Source organism: Amblyomma mixtum, chromosome 5 (assembly GCF_055824585.1).
Source record: "Amblyomma mixtum isolate Tamu chromosome 5, ASM5582458v1, whole genome shotgun sequence".
Lineage (NCBI taxonomy): Eukaryota > Metazoa > Arthropoda > Arachnida > Ixodida > Ixodidae > Amblyomma > Amblyomma mixtum.
The window spans coordinates 26,193,240-26,210,588 of record NC_143016.1 but is presented as its reverse complement, the minus strand read 5'-3'; the positions used below and the strand labels follow the sequence as shown (position 1 = coordinate 26,210,588).

General features: G+C 46.0%; 1 protein-coding gene across 1 annotated transcript in view; it reads right to left on the bottom strand.

The window, feature by feature from the left end:
* Window positions 1–16,374, bottom strand: part of LOC149341560 (adipokinetic hormone/corazonin-related peptide receptor variant I-like) — a 74,830-nt gene extending 58,456 nt beyond the window's left edge. The window contains exon 1 of the mRNA XM_089543649.1: window positions 15,369–16,374. Coding sequence (XP_089399775.1) covers window positions 15,369–15,911 — 543 coding nt within the window. The 5' untranslated portion in view covers window positions 15,912–16,374. The remainder of the gene's footprint in view (window positions 1–15,368) is intronic.
* Window positions 16,375–17,349: the final 975 nt, after the last annotated feature.

Genomic DNA, 17,349 nt, shown 5'->3' with positions numbered 1-17,349 from the left:
CTTCAGCTCTTTTTTGTGTTTTGTATGTTGTTTGGTTTTGTTGGAGAAAAGGTACGTCGCGCCTTGTAGATATATTTTGGCCTTGCTGAAAGCTTAGTAGGGTGCTTTGGTATATAGAGTGGAGCTAAGAACACTACTCACTGATATTTTTTAGGTGTCAAGTACCCAAGCGTGCGGGTGGCCAAATGTTATCAAGGAAGTACTTTACACGAGAGATATAACCTATATTTGGAAGATTCATTGCTTGTTGTGCGTATGTTTTCTTTTGTCACTGTCCATCGTCCAAAAATGAGGGTCTGTCGTGGAACGAATTGACAGAGACAGGATCTCTACAAGGCAAGCATGGATCGCAACAGAGACCTTATTTCCAGTGTTGCTGTCCAACCTATATTTCCGATACGAAAGAGCAGGGTGAAGCCGAAGGCTACCAGAATGAACTACTTTCTCCCCTTGTGTACCCCAAGCAAACACCGTTTCTCTTGTCTCATTACCCCTGTGGATAACATGAACCGATTTTTCCAATAGCCGGATTTGGCTGAGGTAATACGTGTAAATAACGCAACGCTCGAACAGGACATGGGGGCTAGATTTATAGAAAGAACAGAAAAAAAGAAATAAAAGTGGCAAAGCGATTGAAGGCAACAGAACAAGGCTGGCATCACACAGATGCTCTTCGCTAGCAATACAAACTGCACAGCGCACGGAGTGCTCTAGACTGATAGAGGGAGACGAGACCACAGAAGAAAAAGAAAAGGCTTAAGCTTGGTGCGATGTCACAAAATGAGAAGAGAAGCTTCGGTATTGCCCCGAGTATCTCTCACAGGTAAATTGGAGAGTTATGATGACAGTTATTTATTCTTATTTTTTTACCTTACATGCGAGAAATGTATCGACGAAGCACTTGGGTAAACACACTGAGCGGCATACTGCTGCGGTTAATATCATCGTCGTTAAGATACGAAGAACAGCTTTTTCTGTGGTACTCGAGTAATGTATGTTGGTAGTTCCCAAAATAAGGCCAGTTCATTCTAGGTTCCAGTTCTGATTTTGTCAAAAGTGAATTCTTCGGCAGAACAGCTATATCGTCCACTTCCTATAACGCGCAGCTTTGCAAAGGCTGACGTATAACAATTTTTTGCTTTCCCCATTATAATTACTGAGAAGAATCTCATACGTTCCAACTGCCTCCAGTTCCGCGAGATATTGTATTACAGTATTCAGTGTTTACTTAATGCTACTATGCTATATCAAGTGATCCTCTTGTTTCATGTACGACGTGTTCAGTTTACACTTGCAGCATTTAAGCTCTGTGCATCTATTATTTATTTCTGGTTGTGTTTTTTGGGCTTTTCTTTAAGTTGCGCGTAGATAATTTATGTATGTTATTCCGATATGAAAGCCCACCTGGAGTATGCTTTAAACAATCGAACTTTCAAAAATAATCGATTATACCTTCCACAAGCTAGGTCCAAGTAAGTTCTTGCCTTTGCCTCATCACATTGCGTGACCGCCTGTCACTGATTTTGTTCTTAACACAGCAGCGTTAAGTGTCCCGTGTCACTGAAAAGCAGGCGTCGTCGTCGGCGTTTTTGGCCAGGAGCGAAATATTCACAAAAAATTCGCAGAGAAGCAACCAAGGTGGCAGGTGGGCCACTTAAGTCACGTGACCTTGTGACTTCGTCACAACCTGTCTATCGAGTGAGGAAACAACCGACCGCAGCAGGTGGCAGTTAAGTTAATGATTGGTCTCCAGTGGCAGCTTGAGAAGGGCAACATGGGCCTTGCAAGCCCCAGAGGTGGCAGCACCTTCCATCGCAAGGCAGGGATGTACGCTGAACCGCTGCACCTCTACTCCAGGAGTATTACGAGCACTCTCGATGATCTATAAATGCGCAGTAGACGATGACCAATTCCGCATACATGAGAATTAGGTGATTAACCTTATCGCGTCATACCGTTAAGGTGGAGCTTCAGTGTCTTCTTCAGTATTCTTCCCTGCCATTCTGGAAATAATACCGAAAAGTTGCGGTCACGCACTGCGTTAAAACAGTAAGAAAACCACGTCGAAATATTGTGATGGCAGTAGGCAGCTCTATGACAAAAATTTCCAGGACACTTTGGCAACTAAAGTGTTGAGAGGCGAAAGCCAAGGACACTATGCCGTGACGACTTCCGGTGGATTTGGCGTCCCACCGTTCCCGTAACTGTGTCGTTACCCAAATTATACATCGTTCGGAGATCATAAGTATTAACTACGCTTAATTACACATTTTTTATCTAAGCTGACACAAACCTGCCATTTTTCCAAGCATTCTGTGACAATTTTCACTATACCGTGACGACTTCCGATGGATGTGACGTCACAGTTTTCGTGGCTCTATCGACGTCAGCGCTATTCGGACGCAATTTCGACATTTTTGCTTAAAATTAATTAACTAATGGATCTACAATAATCAAACTTGGCCTCTAGGTTTATTTTTTCCTCTTCTATCTGAAGCAACCATTGGTTTATTTCTATCTTTTTTAATTCCCGAGTTAAATGCGTGTGACACGCGTTGTTAACTGACGACAGTATGAGCCATTAAAGGCTTTCGCCTTAATCGCGCTTAATACTTTTTTGCAATATAGTTTACTTTGTATTCTCTTCACTTCGAAATCTTGTATAATGATGCTGCTAAATACGCGCGTTAGCTATTGTTTTAAATAACCCGTTGTGTACATATTGTTACACCACCGCCTTCGCGACGTGGCCGTTCACCATCGCCTCGTCGTCGTTCTTCCCCACCACCGCCGGAAAACTAGCTCCTGCGGCCGATAGAGGTGAGGTCGCGGAACGGTCGTCATCAACAATTCCTCTGCCGGTCATCATGTTGAAGAACAAAGTGTCTGTGTGTGTTGGTGGCTTAAACATTCTTGCATTAGTGGACACCGGTGCCGCTGTGTCGGTGATGAGTTTTTCTTTCAAAAAGCGCCTTGGACGCAAAGTGATGTTTCCATGGGACCAGAGTGCCAGTTTTCGTGGTGTTGGGGGTGAAACTTTGCGCCCAGTTGGCATTTGCTTCGTATCAGTCACCATTGCTGGAGAGAAGTTTCGAGCAAAATTTGTCGTATTACTCCATGCCACGCATGATGTCATATTAGGTATTGATTTTTTACGTCAATGCGGGGCCACTTTGGATTGCGGAGCAGGAGAAATTTCTCTCCAGCGCAATATGCTATCTACTTTTGTGCAGGATTCATCCGACTGCAGTGATGGTGTCTTTAGTGTCACGCAAGATGTGCGTTTGCCAGCCATGGCAGCAATGTTCGTCTCTGTTCGCTCTTCGGACAACCGCAAAGGCACCTTCCATTTGCTTGTTGAGCCAGATGTGCACAACGCCGCGAAACAGAATGTTCTGGTGCCCCGGGCCATTGTTGCCGTTGTCGACGGTTACGCACAACTATGGACAGTGAATGCTTCGTCGGAGCCTGTTTTGATCCCATCGGGGCTTAAACTCGCTCGGTTTCATGCTTACGACATTCTTACTATCCAATCTGTGTCTGAGTGCGAGCCTTCCAGTCGAGCAGAAGACTTTTCCGTCAATATCATGCGCATGATCAGCAAGTCACTTCCGTCGTCCGAACGGCTTGCTTTACAGACTGTTCTTACCCAGTATGCGTCGGTATTTGACTTCGCTCAGCCAGCCATTCCACCTTCGCTGCCAGTTACTCGCACGCAGCATCACATCAACACCGGTACTGCTCATCCGATCAGACAGAAGCCTTATCGTGTGTCCCAGGCTGAACGGAAGCTAATCAACGAGCAAGTGCAGGATATGCTACAGCAAGGCGTCATCCGGGAGTCGTCAAGTCCATGGGCTGCTCCTGTTATACTGGTACGCAAGAAGGATAATTCCTGGCGTTTTTGCGTAGACTATCGTCGGTTAAATGCTGTGACGAAGAAGGACGTCTACCCGCTCCCGCGTATTGATGATGCCATGGACAGTCTTCAATCTGCATCGTACTTCTCGTCGGTTGACCTGCGCTCTGGATATTGGCAGATCCCCATGCATCCGTCGGACAGGGAGAAGACAGCTTTTATCACGCCCGATGGACTGTATGAATTTAATGTCATGCCCTTTGGGTTATGCAATGCCCCCGCTACTTTTGAGAGATTTATGGACACAATATTGCGTGGGCTTAAGTGGGAGGTCTGTATGTGCTACCTCGACGACGTGATCATTTATGGAAAGACCTTCCGCGAGCATAACGAAAGACTAGGTATGGTGCTGGCTTGCTTCGCAAGAGCTGGACTGGTCTTAAACTCCAAGAAATGCCACTTTGATGAACGGCAAACCCTTGTCCTCGGGTTTCTTGTCGACAAGGATGGTATCCGGCCAGACCCACAGAAGATCGCTGCCGTGCGGGAGTTCCCACAGCCACGCTCTTTGAAACACCTTAGAAGCTTTATGGGCCTCTGCTCATATTTCCGCCGCTTCATCCAAGGTTTCGCCGAGCTCACTCGCCCTTTGACTTCCCTCCTTCATAAAGACGCCCCGTTTGTGTGGTCGCCTGCCTGTGAGTCTGCCTTCCAGCAGCTGAAGTTTTTGCTCACTTCTGCGCCTGTTTTGCGCCACTTCGACCCGGCGGCGCCGATAGAGCTCCATACCGACGCCAGTGGTGTGGGCGTCGGCGCAGTGCTTATCCAACTTCACAACGGCGCCCAGCACGTGGTCGCATACGCAAGTCGCACTTTGACCAAATCGGAAGGCAACTACACCGTGACGGAAGTCGAGTGTCTCGCTGTCGTCTTTGCTGTGCAAAAGTTTCGACCATATCTACATGGACGTCACTTCAAGATTGTTACAGACCATCACTCGTTGTGTTGGCTTGTTGGCCTCCGCGATCCTTCCGGTCGACTCGCTCGCTGGGCCTTACGCCTCCAAGAATATGACTTTACGGTGGCGTATAAGAGCGGTCGCCACCATGCTGATGCCGACTGTTTGTCTCGTTTCCCTCTGCCAGACACGGCAAGTTGTGAAGAGGACTTCGATGACTGTTTATCTTCTGTCTCTACCGAGTTTCCTAGCCTTGCGACTTTTAAGCAAGAACAACTCAAGGATCGTAGTCTCCAGCCGTTGTTTGATCAAGCCCGTACGTCTGCTCCTGTAACGCCGTTCGTCATATCAGAGGGCGTGCTCTATAAGAAGAACTATTCCGTGGAGGGTGCACGTCTGCTTTTGGTTGTCCCTGCCAGTCTTCGTGGCATTGTCCTGCATGCCATGCATGATGATATTTCTGCTGGACATCAAGGGTTTTCTCGCACGTTACACAGGACGCGGCAACGCTTTTACTGGCCTGGCCTTTACAAGTCAACTCAGCAGTACGTTGCAGGCTGTCTGCAGTGTCAACGCTTTAAGCATCGCACTGCCTCGCCCGCCGGCTTGTTGAAACCGATCAGACCACCTTACTCCCCTTTTGAGAAGATCGGGGTCGACTTGCTTGGACCGCTTCCCAAGTCTACCACGGGCCAACGCTGGATTATAGTTTGCGTCGACTACTTGACTCGCTACGTGGAGACAGCTGCTCTTGTGTCCGCCAAAGCAACAGACGTCTCGTCCTTTTTGCTACACTCGGTGATCCTTCGCCACGGAGCTCCTCGTGTCGTAATCAGCGATCATGGGCGCCAGTTCATTGCCGATGTCGTGGAAGAACTCCTACGGCTCTGCAATTGTGACTATCGTCATTCGACACCCTATCATCCGCAGACGAATGGCCTGACGGAGCGCATCAACCGCACCCTCACGAACATGTTGTCCATGTATGTAGCGGCCGACCATAAGAACTGGGACACTGTGCTACCGTTTGTAACATACGCTTACAACACCGGAACACACGACGTCACTGGATACTCCCCGTTCTTTCTGCTCTACGCGCGCCTACCACGCACCTTTCTGGACACGATTCTTCCTTTTTCTGACCATCGTGATCCGTCCATTGCGCAGACTCTCTGCCGTGCGGAGGCAGCGCGACGACTAGCTCGCCTCCGAACACTCAGTGCACAAGTTCGCACCAAGAGCCGTTACGACAGTGGACACATTGCGGTGACGTATGAGCCCGGTGACTACGTTTGGCTGTGGACGCCACTGCGTCGACGGGGCCTCTATCAGAAATTCCTCGCAAAGTACTGCGGCCCTTTTGTTGTTCTGGATCGCCTCAGTGACGTTAACTACACAATCGCCAAAGTCACCCCAGGCAATCGCCGCTCTCGCAAGGTCCAGGTCGTTCACGTCGCCCGTCTTAAACGCTGCAGTCACAACGCTGACTAACTCGCTCGAGGTCGAGCTTCGACTGCCCCGGGCGAAGTGTTACGCCGCGCTGCGGCGCTGGCGCACTGCAGTGCAGCGGAAAGAAGAAGAAGAACTCGGTGTGCGCGAGACCGTGGTGGAGCCCGCCTGACGCTGACCGTCCAGTGACGTCCCCGATCCCGACTTGTAAATAAACCCGTTCCCGTCCTCGCAACTTCGTGACAATATTCTCTACGAATTTGTAACCGCTCACCGCCTTCTGTAATGCCCTCCAAAGGCCATGAAGGAACCTGAAAGAAATAAATAAGTAGCCGGTACAGAGAGCAAGTGGTGGGCACTCAAGGTGGCTGCGTGATATTCGTGCGGGATGTTTTACAAGTCCGTACAACTTCCACGCAGATTTATTTAATCAGTGATTTTCTCTGTGTACTATAAACGACTGGAGCATGTTAGCAGAAGATGTGGTTTGCCGCGTAACTGTGGATTTGTTCTGTGATGTTTTGTGCCCCCCGCTATAATGCCCTGTTGGCGCTGCGTGTATCGCGAGAATAAATAAATAAAATCTCGTTTTCAAATGACTCTCGCCCTTCATAACGTTATCGCTAGCACTACGAATTATAATTGCGAGTTTGGCTGCCGTAGCCCGCAAGTCCATGCAGGATTCTTGGGTGTCAATTTCAAATATGTGGCAACTGCGGCCCATTGTTAAGGTGGTACTGTCAATAAAAAAAAATCTAAGGTAATGGTTCAATCTTGTCATGCATAGCAAAATCTTTGCTTGAAAGTTTGTGCACAGCACGTATCGAGCAGTTAGGGCTGTCCTTGAAGACCAACGGGGAACGTTGTTGACTACAGAAAAAACGTCAGTGGCAAGCCTCCCGAGAGGAGGTCTCCGGTTATTTTTATTGTTATAGTTGAATCCTACAATATATGAAACAAATGAGTTCATAAACAGCTTCCCGTCGAAAAAAGGGCCTGTCTAGAATTTCTGTGCATGGTAAAGACGCAAAAAGACGCCTTCTATAGGGGCTGGCGCGCCCCAAGAGAGCTATGCGCTAATGCTGGCACTCGATGCCGTATTTATATACGCCACCCATTATATTGTTTTTTTCATATTGTAATAAATGCCGCTGAAACAAATTAAACTAAAAAGTTAGCCTCTTTTTCTAGGTAAATTTTCTTCGGGAACAATTTTCTTCGGGAACATTAAACCTCGCCACTTTCTCGTTTTTTGTATTTTAATTAAGCTCTTCCGTCCGAAAACTATTGGAACGTAATTTTGGGAGTATAATGAAGCAATTTGCATTGCACGCAATGAAGCATGCGCTGACTGCGACAACTTTATAAATGAGGTAGGCTTGAAAAGTGAGTTCTGTATTCACCGTGAAATCGTCTCACCAAGCGGCTACAATCTCAAAAGGACTTAGCGGATTTTAAGCAGTTAGTTATCTCCTGGCATCAATTATCGAGAGGTGTTACCACGTTTGGGCATCTCCATATTGACTTATTTCTCTATTTCGTTTAATACCTTTATAAGTCAGTAGGTTCCCGCGAATAAAACGATATACTTCATTAAGGACTGTGAACTAAACTCCTGCTGGCCCATTATTGAGAAAACCGTTGTTTTAGGTAGAGGCCATGATCTAGTGTCCCTTGAATTAAAAGAAGCTTTTTTGATCAGAAAAAAGGGTGTAAATGCTGTTAACGGTGCATATATCCTCTTGCACAAAAATGAAGAAGGCTTTTTAGAAAGGTTTTCCTGAGTACGAGCACGTATACAGGTGTTTTTTCGACAATGTAATCTGAAGTGTTCAGTGCACAAGCCTTTTCATAAGGGTTTTCTTGTCTCACGTGTTTTTTCTGTATTTGTTAGGTTTTTATGCATATCGTTTTGTTATCATCCTGTTCGATTCCATTCAGTCATGTTTCTTTGGCCCTATACACCACGTGTCATGCTTTTTAATGTTCTTCCGCCGCTTTCGTCGTTTTTGGCTTCGTCGCGTTTTTAGTCTTTGTGTCTTTTATCGCTTTTTATGACCCTTTACATCATTCTGACGTTTGCTGCAGCTGGTAGGTGGTGTGACGGTGTGGCTATATATTACGTGTTTCTTTTAATAAAAAATCAGTTGTCAGTAGCGCGTTGTCCTGTCCACCTTTCTTGTGATTGTCTCGCGTGTTGCGCTAACTTTTGTACGTAGAACTATGCACCGACTAGCCCAGCAACAAGTCTTACTTGACTACTTCATTAAACCAGTGCGATTCCTGTAGCCTTATGCTCTGCGTGTAATAACAAAAACTCTGGCTGAGCTGACCAGCTCGCCAGTCAGTCAGATGGTGTTTTCCCAGAAGATGCAGCACGCATATGCCCTCGTGCTGCAATCGTTTTAATTGACTTTCTTTGCCCGACCGCAAGAAATAATTTTTTTCCCGCTAACTGACACCCCGCCAAGTTTTGTCGACAAGCGCTGATTTATCTGTTTTACGAATTGGAAAAACAGCGCAATCAAAGACGAGACACAAGAGAAGGACAAAACACCAGCGCTGGTGTTTTGTCCTTCTCTTGTGTCTCGTCTTTGATTACGCTGTTTTTCCAATTCGTAAAACATGTACCAACCAGCCCGTATTTGCCCTCTTCTAGAATTGATTTATCTGGCCGCGATATTTCTTGTTGTAAAATTCATTCCCAACCTACGGTTTTTAACCAATTCTAATAACAGACATGAGTTAAAATCCGTCAGGAGTAACTAAATTGAGTACACCGTTTCTGAGAGACGCACAAAGGTTACCAATACCCGCAACTGCAGGCCTAACTGCGCAGAAATTAACTGTCTGACGTTTTGTGCAAGTTCTGAAGTTAACGTGCACGTAATTAACTTCAAGTAGTTGCATGAGCACTTGCATATCGCAATCGCGTTCATTAACAGCATATTGCATGGTGCTTAAAACGACTGGGTTCTGAACGCCACTGATAAAGGGTGCCGGAAAGGCTACGATATTTGGTGTCGTTGAAGACAGAGGGAGTCTGAATCAAGCAGCTGCGCTGCGTAGCAACGGGGGAGTTTGTGTAATTAGCACTGTACCCCTTATTGAAGCAGCGATAACGACGGAGGAATTAGTGACCTTCCGTCGTCAAAGAGCGGTCGCGATGGTACATTAAAGACCGAAGCGCGCTAAGGCAATTGCCCCAAGGAGCCCAACCAAACAAAGTTCTAACCAAATGTGTGTCCCATTAACCCCTACGTAGCATATTAATTAGAAGTACTGGTCAGTCGCCTTACTTAAGCGCCAGTCGAGGGAAGAATTCATTTGTACAGCGTTCCCGTGGGGACATGTTGGGGTGCCGGACTAAAAGACTAGACGTCAAAATAGAGCAAACGCAGGCAAGTGACCTGTACTCGTAAGCAATCGAAAAAAGGGAAAAGTAGGGCCGTTAAGCACTGTGCACCGGTGCAACTCTCAGTGAGACCTAACGGGATGACACAAGGTTTGGGCGAACTCGTCCTAATGACGACCTTTCTGCAAACGCTCTCGCACGTGGCTGTTCGTTGGCAATTGGGGCGTGGTCTCTGACTGCGCAGTTAGATTCCTCAGATCAGCAAAACAGTTCTTTTTTTTCCCATTAGATTGGGAGCAGATCACCGAGAAAGCCACAAAAAATACTTGGCGATGCCTGCTCGTCGCACTCCACGCTTCAGCTAGACTAGCACAGCTGCTTCCCAATTTAGCAGGCGCTGATGCTCCGATCAGCCCGATGCGGTAGTGAAAAGAAACAACGTCGCTTTTGTACTTTCAGCCTACGAGCTTTGCTAGCGTCAACAATTAGAGCGCACACGCTCCTCTAGGCGAGCATTAAAGAGTGTGTTTTGTTTGATACCGTTAGGCACGTTAGGCACATTAGAAGCGTTCGCATTAGTACCTCCATCCCCGCGGAGTTTTTTGCTCTGGTAGCTTGATAATTTAATTAAGTGAAAGGTCGCACTGTGCGGGAGTAGCACTGGCTATGTCAGAGCAAGCAGTAATGTGTGCGAGCCTAATTAAGTGCATAAATAATAACCACGTGCATTTTTTTTCTAATATTCTGCGTAGGCAACGCTAGCAACGTCATACAAACTCGCTCGCCCATTCTGGCGTAGTTTATTTTCGCACACGTTGCAAATGCGTTTGCGTGTATACGCACAGAAGCATGGTGCCAGTTTTTTGTGTATGTTATACCTAGATAAATGTAAAACTGACACGATATTTACGGGATAGACTAGTAAGTCGTTCTGTGGCCCAGTTTTGGCTCGTGAGACATTGACGCACTTGCCTCCTGGTCTTTTCTCTGGCCACTGCCGGATCGTAAAGATTCGTTACTGGTGCATTCTTACGAAACATTTTCTACCCCTGTCGAACAATTGCAGCAAAGGCTTTTTCCTGCCTTCACTAGGAGCCGGTCAACGCCGTGGTGTGCTCCTCTACCGGCTCTTAGACTTCTCGGGGACACCTTCATGTCGCACTTAAGCTGACTTGGCTCGTCAAGGTCCTTAAACATGAGTTCACGTACCCACCGATGCGCGTACCTTGACACAATGCACTCTGAGAATGTCATCCGTATTAAAAAGACAGATCATTAGGATAAGTAAAAAAAAGCCAAGAAAAACAACGTTTTGTCTGTAGCATCACAAAAGAAACTACGTACATTTACGACGTGAACGACTCCTGCGTAGAGTCAACGTACCCATTAATTTGCAAGATGATGCTGGCGAAAAATGTGCTCCTTGATGGTCTCCCTACTGGGAGTGTGTCTTGCTGCGGGGCCGATAGATCATATTTCTTCGGGAATGCGAGCACTGCTGCTCATTAATGCCTCGCTAATGCTTCGACGTAATAACCGGTGGACGCACTTCAGTGGCTAAGAAGGAAACTCTGCAGCGATGGGACTTGGAAGACCTGTCCCCAACATTTCAGCATTTAATTTTTTTTTTCCCGTGAAAACTGCGTACGCGAAACTAATCCGCAGACTTCTCTTACACCTTTCTGACAAAGTTCCTACAGCTGACAGTAAAGAAAAAAAAAACATAAACGCCAGTAGTGGCCAGAAACGTATAATTTTGTGGCTATATTTTCTGATTGCGCTTTATTTGCTGCTTTGTTCACTGCATTTGCGGAGACAGGAAGACAACGTATATTTAAATTTGCTTCAGCGCGATTTACATTTACGTATTTGTTGTTACCTTTGAAGAAGTTAAAGCGGAAATTGGGGCATCATGTCGGTATCTAAAATTTTCCGGAATCTAAAAACCAGACTTTCCTCCGGAAATGAAAGGCCACTGATTGTGGTGAAAATTTACCCTCGACGCAGGGAAAAGGCCTTGACACCTGGAAGCTGCGCTATCGATTGCATCTCGGCGCTTCCATTAACATCCGCGGAGGCAATGATATATGCCGCGTGGCTTCAAAGAGTGTATTTTTGTCGTTGCATTGGCTGTATTTTTTTTTTGAAGGTCGTCTAAACAGTCCCAGCTCTAAGAGCGATTAAAGATGGATCACTTGTATCATAATTTGGGGCATCGCGACCAAAACATGCTATAACTTGCGTCAAAATTAGCTGATTCATTTGCCTTATTTACATGAATATAACTCCTTTTTGTTTCCCACAGTTAGTTGGTTTCAGAACGCACCTAGCTTTGCATTCGACACCAAGGTGCGAATAAAACGTGATCTTTTTTCCTCGCTGCTGAAGACAGCTACAGTACCTTTCACCACAAGACTTGAGAGCTGAGGAAAGAAGCCAACTTGTTGATGACCTGGGTGCCATATGGTGAACATGGGGAAAGTTAACGGCGGCTAAGAACGTGGAAATAAGGCGGCATCCGCCATTGAAAAAAGAAGACACTGGAAGAGTTTAGTGGAGAAGGAAAAGGAAAGAACTGTGAATGGACACAGGACTGGTCAGCACGAAACACGAAGCAGCGGCGGCATTACGGTGACGGCGCCCCCCCTCCCGTTCTTTCTTAACTTTCTCTAAAGTAAGCATTTGTTTTGTTTGCAGTATGAGGTATTGTTAAATGCGGTTTCGGTGTTGTTCTTTGCTGAACACGTTGTAGCATTTAGCTTTTACTATCTTAAGCGTGTGAACGTTGTTGACTGAAACAAAAAAAATTATTAATTTGAGTAAAGGGAACAGATTGCACACGTGAAAATAAGCCGTTTAGGAAGTTTAACGGGCTCATTAAACGAATTCTGAAGTTTTTTTTTTCTTCTCCGAATTATCCGCGCAAGAAAGCTTCCTCCAAAAGGCACGGATTGCTCTGGAATTTGATTCAAATGCAAGTAGGACTGACAGACTACAAGAAAATCGGTCTTGGCAAGGAGACCTCGGGAGCTGCGCGATCTAAGGCCTGAGAATTAGAAGTTGACGGCCACTGAGGAAGCCACTGTTTGGCAATCGAGCAGCTCTTCGAGAACATAACTTCACTCTGGAAGAGCCCACGTGAGGAAGCTAGCTAAGTGAGCAAAATATAAAGAAGAATAAAGTTGAGGAAGTGTGGCGATGACAAGTAGAAGGTGGGGGCAGAAGACAAGGAGAAATAAAAAAAAACGAACTTGCTCGAGTAGAGAGTCAGAAAAAAACAAACACCATGCAGTGATCGCCACGTTTCACCACATCAAAAGACATAACCTGGCGGATGACGTTCACATACATAAACCATTTCTTTTTCGCCTGAGCTTCTATACAGTGAAATGAAAGTTACGTTTACAACACCCTCAGCAAAAAAATAAAAGCGCGACATATAACGTAAACCAGCTGTTGCTTACTTCATATGCAGTTAAAATGTAGTTTACGGTAACATGATGCATCTGGTTAATACGCTTCGTTCTTCGAGAAATTAAGAACGTGCGAAGACTTTTCAGTCAGGATTCAATCAACTAGTGCGCCCTGTGTGCACCGTATTTTTTCATCTCGTAAATTGAGAGATTAAGAGGTCACGAACTCCGTCATTTTTTTTTCATTTTTCTGTTGCAAGACCTCCGATATTATGTATTGCTTCGCGACAGCAGAAATAGCTTTGAACATAAAGAAAATGTATTTATTCTGTAAATGAAGCACATTTGTATGCTAAAAAAGAAACTCTTTCCTGTTTGCATACGATAAACATGGAACTCATCAACTTCTAAAAATCGATTAACAGGAGTCTTTTTATAGGTCACGTTCGCTCAGAAAATCGAAATCAAGAACACGCTGAGAATGACAAATCTTCCGTTATGTTTCTTCGTCAAAAAATAGAGCACCCTCATGGCCTTTGAAATAAAGACGGCAATAAGGGAGGGGGGGGGGGGGGGGGGTGTTCGCTTGAATCAGACCTTCGTCACTGGAAACGCATCTAACCCTACCAAGAAAGCTCGAAGCTTGCACAAGCTTCATTGCCTCTTCATTGCCGCCTTTTTTTTTTTTTGCTTGCGAGCTTTGCCTTGTTAGTGAGTAGAAATTGAGATGTGATTTATTGCTCGTGAAGAGAACTTTAAGCAGTGTGTTAGCCATTACGTCTAAAGTGGCAATGGTTCACAATACTTGACTCATAAATTAGGCTTTTTTCACCCGTTATCTTCTCGCTCCTCTTAATTGCATAGCAAACATACAAATACAAATGGAAACAACTATGTATATTCAACGGCAGGATAGAGGCCTTGCAAACAGTACGAATGTGCCATGTCTGCAAACCCATTAGGCATCGTAAACTAAGGCTAAGGAACAATAGTGATGTTATTGCAACAACATCTTGAGCTCCTCAGCATTGATCTTGGTGATGCCTTTTTTCTCGTTTATAAATTACCCGCACAACAGCTGTCATGAAAGAGAAGGGAAATTTTGATGATTAAGAAGCGTGAAAGTTTTGGTTAGTTGTTCAGACATGATTCAACGACAACTAACCCAGCAGAAAGCGACTGCGACATGAGGATCTGATGGGTGGAGCACCAATTTTCAACTTTATTGCAAGACAGCTAAGCCGCCGTATATGCACGCGTATCAAGCCAAAAAGCCAAACCAGCAACTAAAGTTGAAGTCAAAGTTGCTAGATTGTTTATCCCTTAGTAGGCATACTCATACATGATGTTAAGGTTTCTGGTGGAGGGTTAGAGAGGTCCCTGACATGTCAGTGATCACGAAATGACATTTTGTGATCATTTTAAAAAAGCCATTGAAAATGTTCTGTTTTAAACCCCATGTCATTCATTTCAGATTCATTTTTTTTTGTACTGTTTCCCCTCATGTAATACCCCTATTCAGGGGCATTTGAGGTGTACAATAAATAAATAAATAAATAAATATTTGTGCGGATGTGAAAAGTCTTTGTTTATCCCTTCATCGTGCCTGGCATACAGGTTTTTTCTTCCTTTTCCTTCCCAATTTATTATTTTATAGGGCGTTCGGATTGATATATACGGTGGCGGAGCAGTCCTCTAATAAAGTCATAAAGATGAAAGGATATTAAAGATAAAAATATAACCTAATAATCATTGTAATATAGAAACAACGACATTGTGATTCGACTTGAAACCGTCCTTATGACAGCGCTAAAGAGAAGTGATACTGACTACGCAAACCCTTTTATTTGTCAATCATTGTGCAATGACTTCCAGAATATTTAAGCAGCATCTTCGAAATGCTAAGTGAGTTTTTAAAGCCTTCCTTTCAATTTTACGCTTCCTTCGCATGTTTACTTCCGTAAGCATTGCTTGCCAAGCACCTTTACAACTGGATAAAAAGTGAAATAGGTTACGTGTGGACCGAGCGTCGTTCATAAAAACAGCAAAACAATTAGCGCTGTACATGATGGACGTTCTCAGTTGTTGTCAACTCCGTAGACAAAAGATTACGCTGATAGCCCAACGAAAACAAAGAGGAAGGAGTTGTCATGCCCGAGTGTGTGAGTTGCTACATACATCGTAAGAATACCACAAATTCATGGGCACATATTGCGTGAAAAACTCCCTGATTTAAAAGATAAATATTCTACGCCGTGCATTAAAGGCTGTAGGTGACCACAGAAATGCATGAGAAGAGCAAAACAACTCTTTTTGCACGGGCATGCGACCTACCTGGGGGACGCTGCAGATCAGGCTGGCGTACCAGGCGACCGCCAGCATGATCTTTCCGCGACGATGGGCGTCGTGCACCTTGAGGGGATGCAGCACGGCGAAGTACCGGTCCACGCTGATACACACCAGCACCGCGGAAGAGAGGTACGGCCCGAAGGCGCGGAGCATCTGCATCAGCTTGCACATAAAGTCTCCCGCCACCCACTGACCCGTGATGCGCCAGACGACCTCAACGGGAATCATCACAAACGTCACGATCAGGTCGGCTATGGCCAGGTGCATGATCATCAGCTTGATGCGAGACTTGCGGTGACGGTTGCGAAGGAGCGTGATGAACACGGGCACGTTTCCTCCGGCAGCCACGATGAAGAGGATGCAGTACACGACCACCTGGACCAGGGAGAGCGTGTTGAACGAGAGCTCTTCCAAGACCTGCGGGTCTTCGGCCGCCGACAGGTTTTGGCCATGCTGTCCCCCGAGCAACTCCTCGTGGTCTGACGTGATGTTGTCCACGGTGACGTTGCCTCGAGCGTCCACCCACATCGTGATGCTAGAGAATATAGAACGCGGGACCTGTCTGCCCGCACCGGGTGCTTGTTGCGAGATTTAGACTTTTACTTCTCTGTCAAAGAGAAGTTGATGAAACGGTCTGTGAAGGCGGGCTAACGAAACATATTGACAACTAACCACACCAACTTCGGTATTCACAGGTAGCTGCGCAACTGTCCGTTGAGGATTGTTCATAAAACACTTTACCCGCTGACTTCGCTTTGGCCTGACGAAAGTATGCAGAGCTGTTTTCGCATGTCCAACCAGATGCTGTCGCATGTTCGCACTGCTCCGTAGCCACTCACCGTTCGTGAAGCGCTGCCTAAATGCAGAACGTGTTTCCTTTAAAACTTCCGCTCCGAAACTTGAGGGAGTTTATGAGAGTTGTCGCCCAAAGTTAGCGTGGCGCGCTGTGCGACAAGCGCGGGAAAGAGCGTGCGCTAACTGAGAAGTTTTCGCTGGCTCCGCACCGGCCAAAGTCCGACACTCGACTGGCAAAGAGGTGTGCGATGGGACCGCTGGTCGTGCGGGCTTCCACTCTCCCCGCCTCGGATCGATAGAAGCGCGCGCGCACGCCGCCACCTCGCCGAACCAATGGCGAATTGAGTTGAAAGCGCTGCCTTTGTCCGGAAAAACAAAGCGCTGAAGTGCGGGTTTAGCGAATACGATTGGCCGGGAGCAAGTATTTGAGTGTGAGCTTAGTGTTTCGCAGCGTCAGTGTCTGTAGTGATTGCGCCGAAGACACAGGCAGCACGCTCAAATACATTGTACGGTAGATGAATGAATAACTTTCATTTCAAGGTTATTTCCGTGAAACTTGTGCAAATATATGTAGTGTTTCGGGCTGCTATTGGCTTTCTTTAACCAAAATTGCTAGTCGTTGGAATAAAGTCCTAGAGTCGAGGTCCGCAAATCAAGTCGATGTGTGTACTATGGGCAGAAAGGTGACACTTTTTTTCTATTCGGACGTGAATCTGCTCTGCGGTTGCAAGCACATAAATTCTGACATTAGCGATGCCTACCCTCAACGCAATCAACCACGTTTCTTGTTTATTTGCCGGAAAGGCTGCGTAACTGCCGCTTGAGAACTTTTTATTTCGCCAACAAGAATGATGCGCGTCACTTCCCACTGTATACATGTATATAAGTGACTGAGAAGTATGATGTATTCAGCGTAGCCTAATAACTCGCACGGTTTTGCCCCCTTATCAAGGCGAAATGAGAATGATGACAACAGCGCCAGGGCAGAATCCCCTTCTCTCTTCCTTCCTTCATCCGCCTTTCCCATTTTCTCATGAGTTTGCCTGACTTCCTGTACTTCCTGGTTAGTTCAAATCACATGGCCGCAAATGGCTCACGTGCCCCTTACGGATCTGGGTCACTTGAATTGGGAAATGTAAGTAGAGAGACAGAGAGAGAGGAGGAACAGGGA